Source organism: Hemitrygon akajei, unplaced genomic scaffold, assembly GCF_048418815.1.
Source record: "Hemitrygon akajei unplaced genomic scaffold, sHemAka1.3 Scf000053, whole genome shotgun sequence".
In the NCBI taxonomy this organism is placed as follows: Eukaryota; Metazoa; Chordata; class Chondrichthyes; order Myliobatiformes; family Dasyatidae; genus Hemitrygon; species Hemitrygon akajei.
The window spans coordinates 5,798,018-5,822,366 of record NW_027331939.1 but is presented as its reverse complement, the minus strand read 5'-3'; the positions used below and the strand labels follow the sequence as shown (position 1 = coordinate 5,822,366).

The window sequence follows — 24,349 nt, the reverse complement described above, 5'->3', positions numbered from 1 at the left end:
GCGCTCAGACCGAAGATGTGGGGGAGAAGGAAAAAAAAAAGATAATAAAGTTGTTTGCACAGTTAGGGATAAACAGGTAGAGGAAGAGGTAGAGAGTTTCTGAAATGCATCTATTTTAATGCTAGGAGCATTGTAAGAAAGGTAGATCAGCTTAGAGCATGGATTGATAACTGGAAATATGATGTTGTATTTATTAGAGAAACATGGTTGCAGGAGGGGTGTGATTGGCAACTAAATATTCCTGGATTTCGTTGCTTCAGGTGTGATAGAATTGGAGGGGCAGGAGGGGGAGGTGTTGCATTGCTTGTCTGAGAAAATATTACAGCATAGACATTGACAGGATAGATTACAGGGCTCGTCTAGGGAGCCATTTTTGGTGGAATTGAGGAATGGGAAAGGTGTAGTGACACTTATAGGGTGGTATCATAGACCACCTAATCGGGAGCGAGAATTGGAGCAGCAGATTTGTAAGGAGATAGCAGATACTTGTAGTAAGCACAAGGTTGTGATTGTGGGAGATTTTAATATTCCACAGATAGAAACATAAAAAATAGATGCAGGAGTAGGCCAAAGTGAATAACGTCACATTTATCCACATTAAATTGCATCTGCCTTGAATTTGCCCACTCACCTAACCGAGCCAAGTCACCCTGCATCCTCCTCACAGCTAACACTGCCGCCCAGCTTCGTGTCATCCGCAATCTTGGAGATGCTGCATTTAATTGCCTCGTCTAAATCATTAATATATATTGTAAACAACTGGGGTCCCAGCACTGAGCCTTGCAGTACCCCACTGCTGACTGCCTGCCAATCTGAAAAGGTCCCGTTTATTCCCACCCTTTGCTTCCTGTTTGCCAACCAATTCTCTATCCACATCAATACCATACCCCCAATACCATGTGCTTAAGTTTGCACACTAATCTCCTGTGTGGGACCTTGTCAAAAGCCTTTTGAAAATCCAGATATACCACATCCACTGGTTCTCCCCTATCCACTCTACAAGTTACATCTTCAAAAAATTCTATAAGATTTATCAGACATGATTTTCCTTTCACAAATCCACGCTGACTTTGTTGGATGAATTCACCTCTTTCCAAATGTGCTATGATCACATCTTTGATAACCGACTCTAGCACTTTCCCCACAACCGATGTCAGGCTAACCCGTCTATAATTCCCCGGTTTTTATCTCACTCCTTTTTTAAAGTGGGGTCACATTAGCCACCTTACAATCCTCAGGAACTAATCCAGAATCTAAGGAGTTTTGAAAAATTATCAATAATGCATCCACTATTTCTTGGGCTACTTCCTTAAGCACTCTGGGAGGCAGACCATCTTGCCCTGGGGATTTATCTGCCTTTAATCCCTTCAATTTACCTAACACCACTTCCCTACTAACATGTATTTCCCTCAGTTCCTCCATCTCGGTCCCCTACTATTTCCAGAAGATTATTTATGTCCTCCTTAGTGAAGACAGAACCAAAGTAGTTATTCACTTGGTCCGCCATATCCTTGTTCCCCATGATCAATTCACCTGTTTCTGACTGTAAGGTACCTACATTTGTCTTAACCAATCTTTTTCTTTTCACATATCAATAAAAGATTTACAGTCAGTTTTTATGTTCTCTGCCAGCTTTCTTTTATAATCTTTTTTCCCTTTCCTAATTAGGCCCTTTGACCTCCTCTGCTGGACTCTGAATTTCTCCCAGTTCTCAGGTATGTCACTTTTTCTGGCTAATTTACTATCCCTGATTTCCCTTGTCAGCCACGGGTGCACTACCTTCCCTGGTTTATTCTTTTGCCAAATTGGGATGAACACTTGTTGTAGTTCATCCATGCAATCTTCAAATGCTTGTCATTGCATATCCACCATTAACCCTTTAAGTATCATTTGCCAGTCTAGCTTAGCTAATTCACATCTCATACCTTCAAAGTTACCCTTCTTTAAGTTCAGAACCTTTGTTTCTGAATTAACTATGTCACTCTCCATCTTAATGAAGAATTCCACCATATTATGGTCACTCTTACACAAGGGGCCTCGCATGACAAGATTGCTAATTAACCCTTCCTCATTGCTCAATACCCAGTCTAGAATGGCCTGCTCTCTAGTTGGTTCCTCGACATGTTGGTTCAGAAAACCATCCCGCACACATTCTAAGAAATCCTCTTCCTCAGCACCCTTACCAATTTGGTTCACCCAATCTATATGTAGATTGAAATCACCCATTATAACTGCTGTTCCTTTTTTGCACGCATTTCTAATTTCCTGTTTAATGCCATCCCCAACTTCACTACTACTGTTAGGTGGCCTGTACACAAATCCCACCAGCGTTTTCTGCCGCTTAGTGTTACGCAGCTCTACCCATATCGACTGCTCATCCTCCAGGCTAATGTCCTTCCTTTCTATTGCGTTAATCTCTTCTCTAACCAGCAATGCTACCCCACCTCCTTTTCTTTCCTGTCTATCCCTCCTGAATATTGAATATCCCTGGATGTTGAGCTCCTATCCTTGGTCACCCTGGAGCCATGTCTCTGTGATTCCAACTATATCATATTCATTAATAACTATCTGCACATTCAATTCATCCACCTTATTACGAATGCTCCTTGCATTGACACACAAAGCCTTCAAGCTTGTTTTTACAACACTCTTAGCCCTTATACAATTATGTTGAAAAGTGGCTCTTTTTGATTTTTGCCCTGGATTTGACTGCCTGCCACTTTTACTTTTCACCTTACGACTTTTTGCTTCTGCTCTCATTTTGCACCCCTCTGTCTCTCTGCACTTGTTCCCATCCCCCTGCCACATTAGTTTAAATCCTCCTGAACAACAGTAGCAAATGCTCCCCCTAGGACTAGGAGGAGGGACAGCCCTCAGTGATTCCTGTGTTTGCACCCTGGAAGCCTCAAGAAATGATAATGATCATGAATCAGGCCCCAGATAGAAAAGAAAAACCAGCAGAGTTTGCTCAGTGTGTCCACAGTACTACACAAATGTTTAATGCGACTCCGCAAGATTTATTCAGTCTCTGCTGCATGATTCTCTCAGCTGCTGAGGGGCGGAAATGGAAGGCAGAATTGAGATACCAAACCTATCAGGAGTTACAGGCGGGAAACCATAATGAGAATGAACAGACAGACCAGATTATTCAAGCCTTGGAAAGGGCTCTCCAGCAACCTGTAAACATCACTAAAGTACCTGAATGCAAACCTAAGCCTGGGGAATCAGGACCAGACTATTGAGAGCGATTTGTGGCCTGCTACGGCACCTTCGCAGGAGACCAAGCCTTTAATGCAGGAGACAGCCCAGATATAAATCAATTGTGATGAGGCATCCCACTACCACACGCTCTTTTAGGAAGTGGACTCCTGAAGCTGAACAGGCCCTGAGAGACTGCTTCGGTACTACTAACTGGGATGTACTGCAAGGGGGGCTCTGTGGGGGCGTTGAGGAGGTCACTGAATGCACATCGGACTATATTAACTTTTGTGTGGATGCCGTTGTTCCTGTTAGAACTGTTCGCTGCTATCCCAATAATAAGCCCTGGATCACTAGTCACATCAAAGGCCTCCTAAACCAGAAGAAGAGGGCCTTTAAAGATGGTGATCGGTTGGAGCTTAAAAGAGTTCAGAAGGAACTCAGAGTACAGATAAGGGGGGCAAAGGAGCAGTATAGGAGGAAGCTAGAACAAAAGCTGCAGAAAAAAAGCATGAAGGAGGTGTGGGATGGGATGAAGATCATCACCGGATGTGGTGCAAAGCGGGGGGCAAACATATGGAGATGTGGAGAAAGCGAACCAGCTGAACAACTTCTTCAATAGGTTCGACAGCACAATCTCACCCTCACCGCAGAACTCCACACCAGGCTTACTTCCCTCACAGGAAAATAGCCACTCACAGGAGACCTGGCCCACGCCCAGGATTACGGCTGCACAGGTGGAAGGTCAACTGAGGAAGATCTGTACCAGCAAGGCGGCTGGACCGGATGGAGTTTCCCCACGAGTACTGAGGGCCTGTGCGACTGAACTGGGAGAACCACTACAGCGCATCTTCAACATGAGTCTAGATCAGAGAAGAGTACCCAGACAGTGGAAAACATCCTGTATTGTCCCGGTACCGAAGAAACCACAACCAAAGGAGTTGAATGACTTCAGACCTGTTGCCTTGACGTCGCACGTGATGAAGACCATGGAGCGGCTGATAATACAGAATCTGAGGCCACAAACCAGGCACGCCCGGGATCCGCTTCAGTTTGCGTATAAGGAGAAGGTGGGAGTGGAGGATGCTATCACGTATTTGCTGCACAAATCACTCTCTCACCTAGATGGGGTCAGTTGTGCTGTGAGGATTACATTCCTTGACTTCTCTAGTGCCTTTAACACCATCCAGCCCAAGATCTTAAAGCACAAACTAACGGAGATGGGAGCAGACTCTCACATGGTGGATTGGATAGTGGACTACTTGACAGATAGACCTCAGTATGTGCGGTTGGGAGACTGTACGTCTGACACGGTGGTCAGCAGCACAGGTGCGCCACAGGGAACCGTACTCTCTCCGGTCCTGTTCACCCTGTACACATCAGACTTCCAATATAACTCAGAGTCCTGCCATGTGCAGAAGTTCGCTGATGACACGGCCATAGTGGGGTGTGTCAGGAATGGACAGGAGGAGGAGTATAGGAAACTGATTCAGGACTTTGTGATATGGTGCAACTCAAACTACCTGCGTCTCAATATCACCAAGACCAAGGAGATGGTGGCGGACTTTAGGAGATCTAGGCCTCATATGGAGCCAGTGATCATTAATGGAGATTGTGTGGAGCAGGTTAAGACCTACAAGTATCTGGGAGTACAGTTAGACGAGAAGCTAGACTGGACTGCCAACACAGATGCCTTGTGCATGAAGGCACAGAGTCGACTGTACTTCCTTAGAAGGTTGGCGTCATTCAATGTCTGCAGTGAGATGCTGAAGATGTTCTATAGGTCAGTTGTTGAGAGCGCCCTCTTCTTTGTGGTGGCGTGTTGGGGAGGAAGCATTAAGAAGAGGGACGCCTCACGTCTTAATAAGCTGGTAAGGAAGGCGGGCTCTGTCGTGGGCAAAGTACTGGAGAGTTTAACATCGGTAGCTGAGCGAAGGGCGCTGAGTAGGCTATGGTCAATTATGGAAAACCCTGAACATCCTCTACATAGCACCATCCAGAGACAGAGAAGCAGTTTCAGCGACAGGTTACTATCGATGCAATGCTCCTCAGACAGGATGAAGAGGTCAATACTCCCCAATGCCATTAGGCTTTACAATTCAACTGCCAGGACTTAAGAACTTTTTTTAAAGCTATTATTAATGCTTTTTGAGTTAGTGATTTAGATGCATATCATATTATTACTGAGTTAAGTATTGTATGTAATTAGTTTTTGCTACAAGAAGTGTATGGGACATTGGAAAAAATGTTGAATTTCCCCATGGGGATGAATAAAGTATCTATCTATCTATCTAATGATGGGAATCTGTCCCCCCAGTTCAATGCCCTACTGCTCCAATGCTTACCAACTAAGTTAGCCAACATGATTAAAACAAATATATGGATTGGCCTGACAATGACCGAAATCGAATGCGACGAGCTTTGACATATCATTAGGACCCAACTTTCGAATCCCCATCAACCCCGAAGGGAACTAATATTAAAGGTGAATATGCTCAGCGGGAAGAAGGACGCGAGCGGGCTATATCTGAGGAACAGAAATGGGAACAAAAACCTACCAAGGGACAGGTGGGGACAACAACCCGTTTAGAAACTGACGAGAAGATGCTTCCAACCATGAGTGCCAACCCTCAGGAAGAGCCCAATGTAATATTGCAAGTTGCTGGAAATCCGGTTCCATTTATAATTGATATGAGGGCAACCACAACCACTCTCGATCAGGAAATAGTATCGGAAAAGGAATTCCAGCTATCAGATGCCACAATCACTCTGTCTGGTTTCGAAGGCACGGAACGTATGTATTCACGTAACCAGCCACTGCAGGTGGAATTCCAGGGGAAGCAGTGTGAGGTTTCATTTACTGTCACCACCAGACGGGGGTGTAATCTCGTAGGGAGAGACTTGCTCTGTCCGTTGGAAGTCGAGATTCTATGCACGGACAAGGATATCATGCTGGAACTGCGAACAACTGATAGCTTCCTCAGTTTCTGACCACCCAGTGGTGGGCACTTTATCTGGACTCCAGTACATTTGAACCCCTTCTGCCAGCGGCCGACTCTCATGTGACTCTGTGCTATGACCCTACGTGGTGCTCAGCTGAGGAAAGCTAATATTATGCACCCCTCGAGTGACAGAAATTGCCAGTCATGGTGATTGGACAGGTTAATGTAAGAGACGGCATTGCATTTCTTGCTGAAGGTCCAGATTTCTTTTGGCGACAGACAGGATTGGTGGTTCCCCATACCACCTTCAGGGTTTGCCCTGGGTTCAAGCCAAAGAGCCTAGGGCTCCTTGCCTACACCCTGTCGAAACAGGCCTCCAGCACAGAGGGAGACTGGCAAAACTTTGCCGTGGGCCAACCGATACTGGAAGGAGTCTGAGGTGAAAACAGGACATCTGGTAAGACATTCTTTTAATAGTGACCAAACCCAAGATGTGATACCCCATCTTTGGGCAATTTCAGTCCATGAAGTCAGCCCTCCTGTCCGGATCACAGTGAAGGAAGGACAGACTCTCCCATCCATTCCGCAATACCCCCTCTAGCCTGTCCGGATCACTGTGAAAGAAGGACAGACTCTCCCATCCATTCTGCAATACCCCCTCTAGCCCGTCTGGATCACAGTGAAAGAAGGACAGACTCTCCCATCCATTCTGCGATACCCCCTCTAGCCTGAGGCAACGTTTTATGAGGATGGAAACTCTTTTGTGGATCCAGCAGGAAAACGATATTCTGACTATGCGATAGTGATGGACAGTGAAGTAATTGAACAGGCATCTTTTGAAGCAGCTGTCTCCGCCCAGAAGGCTGAGCTGTTTGCTCTGACTCGTGCCTGTATCCCAGCAACAGACTAAAGTGGGAACGTTTACACAGACTCCCGTTATGCATTTGGAATTGTACATGACTACGGGGCTCTCTGGGAACATGGGGATTCCTGACTTCCTCTGGCCACCCCATTAGTAATGCCACCATTGTAAACAACTTACTCACCACTCTACAGCTACCTCGAGTTTTGTTCTTCTCAGGGGGACGCCTCTGAGGAGGAGTGAAAACTGTGGTCCCAGATGGGGTGCCAGAAAGACTCCAACATAGGTTTTTGGATCACCCAGCGGGACAGGTTTGTGTTCCTACATAGTTTTTACCAATATTGGCCGATTATATACATAATTGTACACACCTGGGAAAGGAGGGAATGGTTGGTATCCTGTACCCTGCACACCGGGTACGACTCCCTTGACAGGTGGATCTTTTTCGTGTCTACAAGTTGATTTTATTGAATTGCCTAGAGTATATTGCTATAGATACTGCTTAGTTATTATAGATGTGTTTAGTAGATGGATTGAAGCTATTCCAACTACCATTAATACTGCTGTGACTGTTGTGAAGGTATTATTAAGGGAAATAATTCCCAGGTACAAGCCAGAGATGCTGAGTTCAACAATGGCTCACACTTTACGGTGAAAGTAAATGAAAGAGTATGTAACAAACTAGCTATCAAGCAACAATTACACTGTGTACACCACCCACGGGCCGTTGGCAGAGTGGAAAGAGCCAATGGCACTCTGAAGAGTAAACTGGCCAGGCTAACAGTGGAGACTGGACTCACTTGCTTGAAGGTCTGACCATTAGCCCGATTCCACATGAGGGTTACCCCACAGGGGAAAACAGGGCTGTCACCAGCTGAAATCATTTCTGGACGGCCCATGAGGACACCCTGGTAACAAAGTCTCAGGATTAAAGGCAAAGTGAATAAGAATAAGGAACCTTGGTTCTCGATGGATATTTGAACTCTGATAAAGAAGAGAGAGATGTAGATAGATAGAATTGTAAAGCCTAATGGCATTGGGGAGTATTGACCTCTTCATCCTGTCTGAGGAGCATTGCATGTATAAGAAACAGGGAGCAAAGAAGGTACTTGAGTAGTATAAAAAGTGCAAACAAATACTTAGATAGATAGATAGATACTTTATTCATCCCCATGGGGAAATTCAACCTTTTTTCCAATGTCCCATACACTTGTTGTAGCAAAAACTAATTACATACAATACTTAACTCAGTAAGAATATGATATGCATCTAAATCACTAACTCAAAAAGCATTAATAATAGCTTAAAAAAGTTCTTAAGTCCTGGCAGTTGAATTGTAAAGCCTAATGGCATTGGGGAGTATTGACCTCTTCTGAGGAGCAATGCATCGATAGTAACCTGTCGCTGAAACTGCTTCTCTGTCTCTGGATGGTGCTTTGTAGAGGATGTTCAGGGTTTTCCATAATTGACCGTAGCCTACTCAGCGCCCTTCGCTCAGCCACCGATGTTAAACTCTCCAGTACTTTGCCCACGACAGAGCCCGCCTTCCTTACCAGCTTATTAAGACGTGAGGCGTCCCTCTTCTTAATGCTTCCTCCCCAACACGCCACCACAAAGAAGAGGGCGCTCTCAACAACTGACCTATAGAACATCTTCAGCATCTCACTGCAGACATTGAATGACGCCAACCTTCTAAGGAAGTACAGTCAACTCTGTGCCTTCCTGCACAAGGCATCTGTGTTGGCAGTCCAGTCTAGCTTCTCGTCTAACTGTACTCCCAGATACTTGTAGGTCTTAACCTGCTCCACACATTCTCCATTAATGATCACTGGCTCCATATGAGGTCTAGATCTCCTAAAGTCCACCACCATCTCCTTGGTCTTGGTGATATTGAGACGCAGGTAGTTTGAGTTGCACCATATCACAAAGTCCTGTATCAGTTTCCTATACTCCTCCTCCTGTCCATTCCTTACACACCCCACTATGGCCGTGTCATCAGCGAACTTCTGCACATGGCAGGACTCCGAGTTATATTGGAAGTCTGATGTGTACAGGGTGAACAGGGTGTACAGGGTGTAAGGAAGAAATCAGGAGGGCTGAAAGAAGACATGAGGTAGCGTTGGCAGTCAAGGTGAAGGTGAAGAGCTTCCACACGTATATTAATAGCAAAAGGATAGTTATGGGATAAAATTGGTCCCCTTGAAGATCAGAGCGGTTGGCTATGTATGGAACCAAAATAAATTGGGGAGATGTTAAATGGTTTTTTTGTGTCTGAATTTACTAAGGAAACTGGCATGGAATCAATGGAAATAAGGCAAACAAGTATTGAGGTCATGGAACCTATACAGATAGAAGAGGATGAGGTGCTTGCTACTTTGAGGCGAGTAGATAAATCTCCAGGACCTGACAGGGTATTCCCTCGGACCTTGAAGGAGACTAGTGTTGAAATTGCAGGGGCCCTGGCAGATATATTTAAATGTCGTTATCTACGGGTGTGGTGCCAGAGATTTGGAGGATAGCTCATGTTGTTCTGTTGTTTAAAGTAGGCTCTAAAAGTAATCTGGGAAATTATAGGCTGGCAAGTTTGATGTCGGTCATGGGTAAATTATTGGAAGGAGTACTAAGAGATAGGATCGACAATTATTTAGATAGACAGGGACTTATTAGGGAGAGTCAACATGGCTTTGTGCCATGTTTAACAAATATATTAGAGATTTTCAAGGCGGTTACAAGGAAAGTGGATGAAGGCAAGGCAGTGGATGTTGTCTACATGGACTTCAGTAAGGCCTTTGACAAAGTCCCGCATGGGAGGTTAGTTAGCAAGATTCAGTCACTAGGTATACATGGTGAGGTAGTAAATTTGACTGGGAATTGAGAATGGGAGAAGTCAGAGAGTGGTAGTGGAGGATTGCTACTCTGAGTGGAGGCCTGTGACTAGTGGTGTACCACAGGGATCAATGCTGGGTCCACTGTTATTTGTCATCTATATCAATGATCTGGATAATAATTTGGTAAATTGGATCAGCAAATTTGTTGATGATACAAAGATTGGAGGTGTAGTGCACAGTGAAGAAGGTTTTCAAAGCTTGCAGAGGGATCTGAACCACCTGGAAAAATGGCAGATGTAGTTTAATACAGACAAGTGTGAGGTATTGCACTTTGGAAAGTCAAACCAAGGAAGAACGTACAAGGTAAATGGCAGGGTACTGAGGAGGGCACTAGAACAGAGGGATCTAGGAATACTGATACAAAATTCCCTAAAACTACCTGTGTCTCAATATCACCAAAACCAAGGAGATGGTGGTGGACTTTAGGAGATCTAGGCCTCATATGGAGCCAGTGATCATTAATGGAGAATGTGTGGAGCAGGTTAAGACCTACAAGTATCTGGGAGTACAGTTAGACGAGAAGCTAGACTGGACTGCCAACACAGATGCCTTGTGCAGGAAGGCACAGAGTCGACTGTACTTCCTTAGAAGGTTGGCGTCATTCAATGTCTGCAGTGACATGCTGAAGATGTTCTATAGGTCAGTTGTTGAGAGCGCCCTCTTCTTTGTGGTGGCGTGTTGGGGAGGAAGCATTAAGAAGAGGGACGCCTCACGTCTTAATAAGCTGGTAAGGAAGGCGGGCTCTGTCGTGGGCAAAGTATTGGAGAGTTTAACATCGGTAGCTGAGCGAAGGGCGCTGAGTAGGCTACGGTCAATTATGGAAAACCCTGAACATCCTCTACATAGCACCATCCAGAGACAGAGAAGCAGTTTCAGCGACAGGTTACTATCGATGCAATGCTTCTCAGACAGGATGAAGAGGTCAATACTCCCCAATGCCATTAGGCTTTACAATTCAACTGCCAGGACTTAAGAACTTTTTTTAAAGCTATTATTAATGCTTTTTGAGTTAGTGATTTAGATGCATATCATATTATTACTGAGTTAAGTATTGTATGTAATTAGTTTTTGCTACAACAAGTGTATGGGACATTGGAAAAAAGGTTGAATTTCCCCATGGGGATGAATAAAGTATCTATCTATCTATCTATCTAAAAGTGGCATCACATGTAGATCGGGTAGTAAAGAGAGCTTTTGGTACATTGGCCTTTATAAATCAAAGTACTGAATATAAGAGTTGGAATGTAATGGTGAGGTTGTATATTGCATTAGTGAGGGGGAATTTGGAGTACTGTGTGCAGTTTTGGTCACCGAATTACAGGAAGAATATTAATAAGGTTGAAAGAGTGCAGAGAAAGTTTACAAGGATGTTGCCGGGACTTGAGAAACTGAGTTACAGAGAAAGGTTGAATAGGTTAGGACTTTATTCCCTGCAGCGTAGGAGAATGAGGGGCGATTTGATAGAGATATATCAAATTATGATGTGTATAGATAGAGTGAATGCAAGCAGGCATTATCCACTGAGGCTAGGGGAGAAAAAAAACCAGAGGACATGGGTTAAGGGTGAAAAGTTTAAAGGGAATATTGGGGGGGGGAGCTTCTTCACAACTGGGTCTGACTGGTACTGGCATAACTGGTTCTTCGGGGCACATTCTGTCTCACTCCCAACTATTTCCTACCTTCCTTTGTGCAGGTATGTAATGTCTAAAGGACCAGTGTTTGAGTAAATGAGACTCACCAAACTTTCTCCCGACTGAATCACTGGAATCTCCAAGTCAGATGGGTTCTCTCCAGTTGATGCTCTCAATCCTTGGGCTGGTTCACTTGTTGCTGTTCCCTTGTCTTCAGTCGTGGTTTTTCTTCCAATAAATCTCTCACTGCAGGTCTAACGTTAACATGAAAGATAATGAAGCACGTTAACAATGAAAAGGAGGACCAAACATTTCTGCTTAATGTTACTAGGAACAAAACTCACTGAAATTTAAACGTTGGCAAATATAATGATCTCAGTGAACAATCTTTAATTGTCCCTCACACATCACAAAACAATACGGGATAAGAAGGAGCCATCATTCAGTCATGGTAAGACACAAGACACAGGAACAGAATCAGGTGATTCAATCCATCTGGTCTGCTCCACCACTCAACCATTCAATCATAGCTGATTTTTAATCCAACACCATATTCCTGCCTTCCTCCTGTAACCCTGAAGCTACTCAGCAATCATCAGTATATTAATCTTCACAAATAGACCCAAATGGCAGCCTCAAACAAATTCTGCAGCAACAAATTCCACATCTTTAGGCCAAATTTTTTTTCTCATCTCAGTTTTAAAGGGAAGCAAGTTTATTTTGAGACCGTGCTGTCAGATCACAGACTCTCCGTCTAATGAAAACATCCTCTCCATGTCCACTGTATCCAGGCTTTTCAGCATTCGGTAGGTTTACTTAACCATACATCCCCACACCACCCCCACTGTCCCTCTGAACTCCATTGAGCACAGGTCCAGAGCCATCAAATGCTCCTCATATATAAATCCGATCATTCCTGAGATTATTCATGTGAACCTCATTAGCAACGACTGCACTGTACACATTTCCAGGAATAACAGACAAATCGGTTCCAGGATAATTTACAGGGAAAAGTTGTGCTTCCTTTACTGTTATACTATCACTCCATTTCCAGATTAAAACAGGAACATTTCAGGAAATTTGTATTACAGATCCTAGGATACAGATCTTGTCTTGTCTATAATGGACCGACCGCCGTCGCTGGAGTATAAACGTGCAGGAGTAACGTGTGGCTCAGCTCTACTGCGGGGAGCTGAGGCTCGAACCATTCTCCCCCTGGACTTCCCAGTCCGTCGGTAAAGCAGGCAGTGAAATCAAAGATCCCCACAACCTGGGACGTTCTCCTTTCTCACCCACCCCACTCCGGAAGAAGACACAACAGCCATAAAGCTCCAGAACAAATGCGAGAAGCCTCAGGAAACGAGGCGAGTTCGGGGAAGTTGATGGGACTCAGCGGCCAAAATCACACCACGTGATCTGGCGTCACAAAGCGGAGGGCGGGGCGAATCTGCGGCACACAGCCTCACGTGACCTGACGGCGGGACTTCCATTTCAATTCTGCGGAAACAGACAGCCTGGGCTCCTGGTTTGGATCGTTCAATGCAGATTAAGTGAAGTCGACACATTTCTGACGAGCCCAGATAGTTTGGAAACAAATGAATTCCTGGCCCACAGTTCGGGGCTCACGGCCAACATCGGATCTCCCCGCTCGGGATCGGTCTCAATACTCACCGATGGGAAAGTGATATCTTCGGCCCGCAGACAGTGATCCCGATGGAAGAGACGAAAGTCTTTCACGAACACACAGCCGACCCACTTCAGCTCTGAGCGGAGAGGATTACACCGTCCACCCGGAGACGGTGAACATGCGCGAAGAGATTGTTACATCATCGGGAGGCGGGGCCTCGGAAACAGATGCGTAGATGCTGCCCATCTGCGGTTAAATGGGAGGGGCAAACGGGATCACGTGTCAGTATTGGCGACACCCCCTCCCCACCCAGGCAGAGACTCCAGCTACTCATTAGTCTGTGGAAAGAAGCAAACTTGCCGCTCACATCACCTCTCACCTTAAATGTATTAGACATTTCAACCCCCAGGAAAAATATATCGTCTGTCCACTCGATCATTCCTCTCTTAATCTTATAAACGTCCATCCAGTCTCACCCCAGCCTGCGCCGCTCTGAAGAAAACAACACAAGTTTGTCCAGCCTCTCGTTATAGCTCATGCCCTCTAATCCAGGCAGTATCCTGATAAACCACTTCCCCGCCCTGTCCAAAGTCCCGACATCCTTCCGAGAATGGGGGCGACCAGAACTGTATGAAACACTCCAGATGTGGGCTAACTAGTTTTATAAAACTGTGTTACGAACTGTAACGGTTTAGAAACGAACCAGCAGCAATGGAGTTCGCACTGGAGTCTGGTTTTGATGTTAAAACCATTCTCTTTATTAGTATCTACTTATAGTAGCTTAATGAAATAAAGGAAAGTTAACAGTGTTATGTGTATATATGTGTAAATATAATTCCCAAACTATCGAGCGTGAGGGAACAAAGCTTAGAGTCTTGAGATGGAAAAGTAGGAAAGTTCAGTAATCCACGGAATAAATGATGGGAGAGAGATATTTGTAATCCAGGGTGAAACGTAGAGAAAAGGCCGTTACTACAAAATAACCGCCGACGACTTTCTTATCCGTTGAATCTGTCCACATACGAGTTATCAGCGAAAGTGGACCTGTCACAGGAATACCGTCTTCCAGGGGTTACCAAACAACATACCCAGGCAAGGGTTAACACAAGATATTCCAAAACTCACACCTATGGATTATACGAAGTGACAGCCACACACGTTCGTTGTGGTTCCGTGTACCGATGATCAACCCACTCTTGTGGGCACAGGAGAGTTCCAAGCCTCAGCTGCGACTAACTGAAGCTATCAGCTTTTCCAGTCTCTCTCTGTCTCTTTAGACTGGCCGACTGCCTGTCTGCAGTCTGCTGTCTGCCTGTCTCTCTCTCTTGTGGTTCAGTCCACAGTCAGCGCTGTCAGACTGTGACTGACGTCATAGTCCCGCCTCCTTGGAGTCTGAGATTCCTCTGATCATCGACACTGTTCAGGGTTTTGCATTTAACAGTGTACTGTCTCATACATTCGACCTACCGAGCTGCCAAGATGATCATCACTAATCAAATCTCACTGAGATTTCTCAGGTCCTGTTGAATTTATTGCCAAGTGCACAAGTACGGGAAGGTACAGGTACAGAGAAACACTGACTTGTGGCAGCATCACAGGCAAGTACATTCAGATAACACACGGAACACAAATTATACGATTCTCTGTCAGTCACAATCTGTAAATATGTTTTAAGTCATTAACGATATATAAAATACATTTTGTCATGATCAATATTAAAATGAGCATTTTGTGTCAATAACAGACTTGGAAATTTTGAATTTGATACCTGTCTCCATTCCTCCTGTAATCCACAACCAGCTCCTGTGTTTTTGTCACAATGAGGGAGAGGTTGTTTTCTTGACACCACTGTGTCGGGGTGATGACTTCTTCTCTGTCGGCTGCCTCGTTATTATTTGAGATTAGGACAGTCAGTGTAGTGTCGTCAGCAAATTTAATTAGCAGATTGGAGCTGTGGGTGGCGACACAAGTCATGGGTGCACAAAGTAAAGTAAGGGGCAAGAAGCCAACCCTGTGGGGTATGTGTGCTGAGGGTCAGAGAGAGATAGAGAGGTGCGCGAGCCCATACTTACCACTTGCCGGCTATCTGACAGGAAGTCCAGGATCCAGCTACTCAAGGCAGGATGAAGGCCGAGGTCTCTGAGCTTCTTGTCGATACGTCACGCCTTCGTATGGCTACTGCTCTGCCCATGACTGCAAGGAACTGCAGAGAACATCAGAGAAACAAGCCTCCCCTCCATGGACTCTTCCTACACTTCCCCTGCCTCGGAAAAGCAGGCCATGTACTCAAAGACCCTCACAACCTGGACATTCTTGCGGCAAACCCGCTCCCCCATCGGGGAAGAGATACAAAAGCCTTAAAGCGCGAACCACCCGGCTCAAGGACGGCTTCCTGTCTGTGGTTATAAGCCAAATGAATGATAAAATAGACTCGACCTCACAATGTAACTCGACGTGACCCTGCACCATATGTCTATCTGCACTGCACTTTCTCTGCAGCCATAATGCTTTGTTACATTGTTGTTTTGTCATTTTTATTTTTAGAATCTTTTTTACTAGTACATAATCTTCTACAGCTATAGAATGAAACAAGACTTCAATAGATTAATATGTATAAAATTAATAAAGCTGAAGAAAAAAACTAATCGTAAAATATGAATATGGAAAATATATATAGGAAAAAGAAGGAAAAAGGAACCCCATCTAACTAGGGGGAGAAACCCACTAACTACAAAAAAGGGGAAAAAACCATTAAGAATCAACCCCCCGGAGCAATACGTTTAACCATCATCTAAATATAAAAATAGAATCATTAACCGCCATTTCATATTTATAAAAAAATTAAATTGGAAGGAAACCATATAGCATAATTCAAATTAAATGATAATATTTAGCAAAGAACCCCATCTTCTCTCAAAATCGAATCGAGGATCAAAAGTTCTACTTCTAATTTTTTCAAACTAAGACATAACATTCCTTGAGAAAACCATTCAATTAATGTAGGGGAAGAAAAATCTTTCCATTTTAATGAAATAGCCCTTCTTGTCAGTAGCGTAACAAATGCAATTACTTGTTGATCTGAAGATGAAATACCCTGAATCTGATGTGAAGCTATTCCAAATAGAACAGTCAACCTATTAGGTAGTAAATTAATTTTCAGAGCTTTAGAACTTGTTGAAAATAAAGACTTCCAAAACGATTTTAATGATGAACATGACCAGAACATATGTGACAATGTAGCAACTTCAGTTTTATATATATCACAGCATTTGTCAATACTAGAAATATTTTAGATAGTTAATAATATAAATAATTATTGTTAAATAATAACGGTGAACAATTTTAAATTGAATTGGCACATATAGAAGAAGAATTTCCGTTTTTCAAAACTCGATGCCAATCTTCATTAACAAAGGCCATATTAAGTTCTCTCTCCCAATCTTGTTTAATCTAGATAGATAGATAGATAGATAGATAGATAGATAGATAGATAGATAGATAGATAGATACTTTATTCATCCCCATGGGGAAATTCAACACTTTTTTCCAATGTCCCATACACTTGTTGTAGCAAAACTAATTACATACAATACTTAACTCAGTAAAAATTATGATATGCATCTAAATCACTCTCTCAAAAAGCATTAATAATAGCTTTTAAAAAGTTCTTAAGTCCTGGCGGTTGAATTGTAAAGCCTAATGGCATTGGGGAGTATTGACCTCTTCATCCTGTCTGAGGAGCATTGCATCGATAGTAACCTGTCGCTGAAACTGCTTCTCTGTCTCTGGATGGTGCTATGTAGAGGATGTTCAGGGTTTTCCATAATTGACCGTAGCCTACTCAGCGCCCTTCGCTCAGCTACCGATGTTAAACTCTCCAGTACTTTGCCCACGACAGAGCCCGCCTTCCTTACCAGCTTATTAAGACGTGAGGCGTCCCTCTTCTTAATGCTGCCTCCCCAACACGCCACCACAAAGAAGAGGGCGCTCTCCACAACTGACCTATAGAACATCTTCAGCATCTCACTACAGACATTGAATGACGCCAAACTTCTAAGGAAGTACAGTCGACTCTGTGCCTTCCTGCACAAGGCATCTGTGTTGGCAGTCCAGTCTAGCTTCTCGTCTAACTGTACTCCCAGATACTTGTAGGTCTTAACCTGCTCCACACATTCTCCATTAATGATCACTGGCTCCATAAGAGACCTAGATCTCCTAAAGTCCACCACCATCTCCTTGGTCTTGGTGATATTGAGACGCAGGTAGTTTGAGTTGCACCATATCACAAAGTCCTGTATCAGTTTCCTATACTCCTCCTCCTGTCTATTCCTGACACACCCCATTATGGCCGATCTAAAGAACTATCTTTAGTGATAGGTTCGCTTTTTGTAACAAAAATAAGTTATACATTCTGCTAATGGAAACTTTCTCGAAGGGATTCAATTTCAAAATGCTATCGAACAAATCAGATTCTTGTAAATATGGAAACTTAGGTAAACATTGTTGTAAAAAATGTCGAATCTGAACATATTGCAAAAAATGTGTATGAGTGAGAGAAATTTGTTAATTAACTCCTCAAAGGTCATCAATCGACCATCACAAAATAAATCTGTAAAAGAATGGATCCCTTTATTTTTCCATAGGAGAAAAATGGGGACAGTTGTTGAAGGTTTAAATGAAATGTTTCGATACAAAAAAACTGGACAACTAAATTGTTTCAAATTTAAAAAAATTACGAAACTGAACCCAAATCGGTCGGGATTGTTTAATAAACGGGTAAAGATATAAATTTGGAATTTTAGAGAGCTGTAAAGGTAATGGAGCTCCTAATATTGAAGTTAAATGAAATTGTTTAACAGCTTTTAATTCCAAATCACCCCATAATGTTTTTTGGTTCTTATCAAGCCAATATAACCAAAAACATAATTGTCTAATATTCACAGCCCAATAATACAGTCTTAAATTAGAAAGTGCAAGTCCACCATCTTTTTTTAGATTTTTGTAAATGATACTTATTAATTCTTGGTCTCTTATTGTGCTGCCTTTATGGCAGTTATTTAGTTTATAATATTTTCGCGTAGTAATTTGTTAGCATTTTTTAGTTAAAGTTAGGATTGTTTAAATCAATTGATTTGTCTGTAATACATCGCGGCTGCGATGACGTCACATCCGGGTTCGCCGCGTCTTGTGGGGAATTACCGGTTTGAGATTCACGCAAGGGCGGGGGTCACTCACATGTGCGACCATAACGCTGACTAGGGTCTCTCTATGCACCAAAGACACAGTGAAAGCAACGCTGTAAGTCATTAGATAATCGGTATTTTGAGTTAAAATGTTAACGCCGATTCTGTTAAAAGTAACGACGGTCGGTAAGGTTTACCTTTTCGTCAGTTAAAGAGTCGGGATAGTTTGTATTGAAGTGTATCTAAAGCAGCCAATGGAGCAGCTAGATTCTGACTGTATGCTGCACTTTAATGTAATGTAGTTATTGTAGTTTTACCTTTGCAAGTATTCACAATGTAAATGTGATATTTAGAAGGGAACAAACACTGTACCAATCTTGTATTGTTTTTCAACAGTTTTCACCATGCGTTAATGTGAAGAGTGAACAGTAAATGGTTAATCTTACTGCGGTCTCGTTTGCATTGATTCTGGTTTATCTCGACGTTTACCTCGGCGTTACTTCACACCCGAGCGAGAACGTTACAGTGAAAAAGCGGCATTATCAGGTGTTTAAGGTGCAGCCATGTCAACCCGATCCAGCATCAAGTCGTTGTCAAAGTCATCGTCATCCTGCGACAGGGGCAGTAGGGCATCAAGTAAGGCCACCCAAGCAAGAGCTAAAGCAGAAGCCGCCAAGGTGCGAGCGCGCTTTGCCAAAGAAGAATTAGAAGTAAAGATGAAAGCGGCTGCCAGAGAAGCCGAAAACCAGAAGGAAGCGGCTGCCAGAGAAGCCGAAAACCAGAAGAAAGCGGCTGCCAGAGAAGCCGAAAACCAGAAGAAAGCGGCTGCCAGAGAAGCCGAAAACCAGAAGGAAGCGGCTGCCAGAGAAGCCGAAAACCAGAAGGAAGCGGCTGCCAGAGAAGCCGAAAACGAATTGGAAAGGAAAAGGGTAGAGGCACGGTTAGAAGCGCTGAAGCTAGAACGAGAAGCAGCAGCTGCCGAGGTGGAAGCAGAGTTAATAGAAGACGCCGAAGAAATGCACGATCCGAAGGACGGAAAATCTACCTCAGAAAAGATCGGATTGGAACGTACAAGGGACTATGTCCAATCTCAGATGGAATGGAAGACTCTTTCTTCCTCTCCTTACTTATTCGATAACGTCCCACTTCACGAGGAGTCTTGGAGAGGCCCGACGGCATCACGTCCATCCGAGGAAGATAATTTACCCTCGCAACTCCGCGATGAACCCAGGAATGCAAGGGCTCACGACAAGTACTTCTCGACACCGAACTTACCGGATTTGGGGAGAAGAGAGGCAAAGACTGAGTCCAGACCAGCAAATCCCATAACAGATGTACGCCCTCAGTCATGTACCTGTGGACATGTTCCCTCAGCCCGCACGCCACCTGCAGATGAATCCGCAGCACGGTATTTCGCACGACGGGATCTCGTCACTTCAGGACTATACCAGTTCGACGATAAACCTGAAAATTACCGTGCATGGTACTCCACTTTCACCAACGCTATCGACGGAGTCCAGCTCAGAGCAACCCAGGAGTTGGATCTTATGGCAAAATGGCTGGGAAAAGAATCATGCGAACAGGTGAGACGCATGCGTTCAGTGTACATCAACAAACCCGAGCTAGCATTGAAGAAAGCATGGGAGAGACTTCAGGAGGGCTACGGAGCCCCCGAAATTATTGAGGCGGCGCTATGCCAACGTTTGGGAAATTTTCCTAAGGTGTCAGCCAAGGACCACACCAAGCTAAGAGAATTTGGAGATTTACTCATGGAGATTCAAGGCGCCAAAGAAGATGGCCACTCAGCTGGTCTAGTATACCTAGACACTCCAACCGGGATTAGACAACTCGTGGACAAACTTCCATTTGGGCTGCAGGACAGGTGGTTGTCCGTTGCCTCAGATTACAAGGAAGAACACGAAGGTCAATTCCCTCCCTTCGAGTATTTCACCAGGTTCGTGTGCAAGGAGGCGAAGAAGCGAAACGATCCTAGCCTCATAGGTCCAGGAAGCAGTACAATTTACACCAAGCCAGATAAATCCACTTCGAATAATTCCAACATCACTAAACCAGTCTCAGCGCTTAAGACTGAAGTCCTTACAACTAACAACGACTCTAGCAAGAATTGTCCATTGCATAACAAACCCCACCCCCTCAAAAGATGCAGAACGTTTAGGGAAAAACCCCTCGAAGAGAAGAAGGCCCTCCTCGAGGAGAAAGGAATATGCTTTAGATGCTGTTCCTCGACCTCTCACTGTGCAAGAGAGTGTACGATCGCCGTGAAGTGCCTGGAATGTGATAGCACTAATCACGACTGGGCCATGCATCCTGGCCCGTCACCGCAAACCGACAACGCTCCTTCACCCCCACAACAGGACGGCGGGGAGGGAGAAGCTCACTCCAGGACAACTGTTGTCAGCTCGAGCTGTACGGAAGTTTGCGGTCAAGCTCAGGCAAGCCGTTCTTGTTCAAAGATCTGTCTCACTAAGGTGTACCCTAAGGGAGCCAAAGACAAGGCCATCAAAGCCTACGTAATTCTGGACGATCAGAGCAACCGCTCGCTAGTCAGTCCAAAGTTCTTTAACTTGTTCAACATTGAGAGTGAGCAGTTCCCATACTACCTTAGAACTTGCTCAGGCAACATGAAAACTTACGGAAGGAGGGCCGAAGGCTTCCAGATCGAGTCCCTGGATGGTAAAGTCCTCATCTGTCTCCCCCCACTCGTAGAGTGCGAGAAAATCTTGAATAACCGCACTGAGATCCCGACGCCAAGTGCGGTGCTACACCAGCCACATCTCCACCACATTGCCAAACACATCCCAGAACTGGATCCAAAAGCAGAAATACTCCTGCTATTAGGAAGAGATGTTCTCCGGGTGCACAAGGTTAGGCAGCAGGTCAATGGACCACACGACGCCCCCTTTGCCCAACGCCTGGATCTGGGCTGGGTGGTGATAGGAGAGGTGTGCCCTGGCAACGAACACAAATCAACGGTTAACACACTCAAGACCAATGTGCTAGAGAGTAGCCGCCATATGATTCTTCAACCCCGCACAAGTTCCATGTGCGTCCAGGAAGTACCACAAGGCTTTAACAAGCGCAAAGTAACTGACGAGACGCTGGGTCAGTCTGTCTTTGCTCATAAGGAGCACGATAATAAACTTGCTCCATCGACTCAAGACGCCATCATCTTAAAAACGGAGGACACCAAGGTCTTCAGAGACAAAGCAAATAGTGGGGTCGCCCCACTACCTTTCAGAGAACCACGCCAGTGCTTGCCAAACAACAAAGAGCAGGCAGTCAAGCGGTTCACGCCCTTGCAAAAAACCACGAAAAGGAGACCTGAGATGCAGCAAAGCATCCGATCGACCCACGAGGTACTGGGCACACCAATGGCAGAGGTCACAGCCATTATGAATGCACGACCACTCCTACCCGTGTCTTCTGACCCGGAAAACCCCTTCATACTGTCGCCATCAATGCTCCTTACGCAGAAGGCAGGAGCTGCCCCTCCACCAGGGGACTTCTCCGATAAGGACCTGTACACAAAGCAATGGAGAAGGGACCTTCAAGTTGGAGATTTAGTCCTGCTCAAGGACAAGCAAATCGCCGGCAACTGCTGGCCAATGGCCAGAATCACTGCCACATTCCCTAGTAGGGATGGACATGTCAGGGACGTCGAGTTGAAAACTACCGACCAAGGCGATGGGAAAATTTACCAAAGGCCTGTTACAGAAGTCATTCTACTTCTACCTAACGACTGATTTAGAGACTGAAGTTCGTATTATGTTCATTGTGACCTTACGAAGGCCAAGCGGGGAGTGTGCTGCCTTTATGGCAGTTATTTAGTTTATAATATTTTCGCATAGTAATTTGTTAGCATTTTTTAGTTAAAGTTAGGATTGTTTAAATCAATTGATTTGTCTGTAATACATCGCGGCTGCGATGACGTCACATCCGGGTTCGCCGCGTCTTGTGGGGAATTACCGGTTTGAGATTCACGCAAGGGCGGGGGTCACTCACATGTGCGACCATAACGCTGACTAGGGTCTCTCTATGCACCAAAGACACAGTGAAAGCAACGCTGTAAGTCATTAGATAATCGGTATTTTGAGTTAAAATGTTAACGCCGATTCTGTTGAAAGTAACGACGGTCGGTAAGGTTTACCTTTTCGTCAGTTAAAGAGTCGGGATAGTTTGTATTGAAGTGTGTCTAAAGCAGCCAATGGAGCAGCTAGATTCTGACTGTATGCTGCACTTTAATGTAATGTAGTTATTGTAGTTTTACCTTTGCAAGTATTCACAATGTAAATGTGATATTTAGAAGGGAACAAACACTGTACCAATCTTGTATTGTTTTTCAACAGTTTTCACCATGCGTTAATGTGAAGAGTGAACAGTAAATGGTTAATCTTACTGCGGTCTCGTTTGCATTGATTCTGGTTTATCTCGACGTTTACCTCGGCGTTACTTCACACCCGAGCGAGAACGTTACAGTCAGTATTGATGAAAGTGTTTATTGCCTGTGTTGTATTTGTTAATTATTGAGCTCTATTTGGTAGTTTTTTTTTAAAGCCTTGGACGAAATTTTGTCAAAGGTTTTCCCTATTCCGCACTACTTACTATTTTCTTTGCCTGTTGATATTCCAGATACGTGGGTATCAAGAGTTCTGGTGAAGGGTCTTGGCCCGAAATGTTGATTCCCATCCATAGATGCTGCCTGACATGCTGAGCTCCTTCAGCACTTTGTGTGTAGTTTTCTAGATTTCTAGCATCTGCAGGTCCTCTTGTTTCCCAGATACCTATATGTTTCTTGAGAGAACAAGCTGGTAGTGGGGTTGTGTGGCTCTGTTGGTAAAATATTAAATAAAATCATTAGAAAGAAGTGGCATAGGGTTGGAAGGTGTAAAATCTGTGGGTAGAATTAAGGAACAGCAAATGTAAAAAAGAATCCCTGATGAGAATTGTACAGAGACCCCCAAACAGTAGTAAGTATGTGGTCCTCAAATTACAATGGCAGATAGAAAATGCATGCCAAGAGGGCAATGTTACAGTAGTCATGGGGGATTGCCATGCAGGTGATTAGGAAAATTAGGATGGTGTTGGTCTCAAGAGGAGGAATTCCTGGAATGCCCACAAGATGCTTTTTTAGAGCAGCTCGTGGTTGAGCCCACTTGGGGGTCAGCTATTCTGGATTGGGTGTTGTAATAAACCGGAATTAATTAGGTCACTTAAGTCCAAAGAACCTTTAGGGGTAAGTGATCTTAATCTGATCAAATTCACCCTGACATTAGAGAAGGAGAAGCTAAAGTCAGGTGGAATAAAGAGAATTAGAGAGGCACGAGAGAAAAATTGGTCAAAATTGATCTAAAAAAACATGGGCCGGGACAAAAACAGAACAGCAATGTCTGGAATTTTTGGAAGGCACAGGATATATACAGTGGCATGCAAAAGTTTGGGCACCCCTGTTCAAAATTTCTTTTACTGTGAATAGCTAAGCGAGTAAGCGATGACCTGATTACAAAAGGCATAAAGTTAAAGATGACACTTTTTAAAAATATATTTTAAGCAAGATTACATTTTTATTTCCATCTTTTACAATTTCAAAATAACAAAAAAGGAAAAGGGCCCGAAGCAAAAGTTTGGGCGCCCTGCATGGTCATTACTGAGTAGCACCCCCTTTGGCAAATACCACAGCTTGTGAACAATATTTGTAGCCAACCAACAGTCTTTCAGTTCTTGTTTGAGTAAATTTCTGGGTTCACTCATAAGTAGCAAAGTACTGACTGTGGAAATTACAAATGAGAATATTATTCGAGTCACAGAGAGCAGCAGTACCGAAACAGGCCCTTCTAATCCACGCTGACCTGTTTTTGTTGTTACTGCCTGGTTCCAACTACCTGCAACAGAGCCTCCATACACCTCCCATCCACGTCCTCACCCAAATTCCTCTTTAGTGTCTAAATCAAACCCACATCCTCCATTTCCACTGGCAGCTCATTCCACACTCTCACCAAC

The 24,349-nt window shown here is 44.2% G+C and overlaps 2 protein-coding genes across 2 annotated transcripts in view; one reads left to right on the top strand and one right to left on the bottom strand.

Moving 5' to 3' along the window:
• Window positions 1–11,676, bottom strand: part of LOC140721285 (NACHT, LRR and PYD domains-containing protein 3-like) — a 77,362-nt gene extending 65,686 nt beyond the window's left edge. The window contains exon 1 of the mRNA XM_073036141.1: window positions 11,629–11,676. The gene's annotated coding sequence lies outside the window, so the exon portion shown is untranslated. The remainder of the gene's footprint in view (window positions 1–11,628) is intronic.
• A 6,552-nt stretch (window positions 11,677–18,228) lies between these two features.
• On the top strand, window positions 18,229–22,779 carry LOC140721251 (uncharacterized). The gene is made up of 2 exons (XM_073036100.1): window positions 18,229–18,446; window positions 18,728–22,779. Exon 2 carries the CDS (start codon window positions 18,895–18,897, stop codon window positions 22,093–22,095), a length of 3,201 nt encoding a protein of 1,066 aa, XP_072892201.1. The 5' UTR covers window positions 18,229–18,446; window positions 18,728–18,894; the 3' UTR covers window positions 22,096–22,779.
• Window positions 22,780–24,349: the final 1,570 nt, after the last annotated feature.

Excerpts from the sequence above, each read along its gene's own strand:
- LOC140721251 (XM_073036100.1), top strand. The coding sequence starts at position 18,895 with ATGTCAACCCGATCCAGCATCAAGTCGTTGTCAAAGTCATCGTCATCC.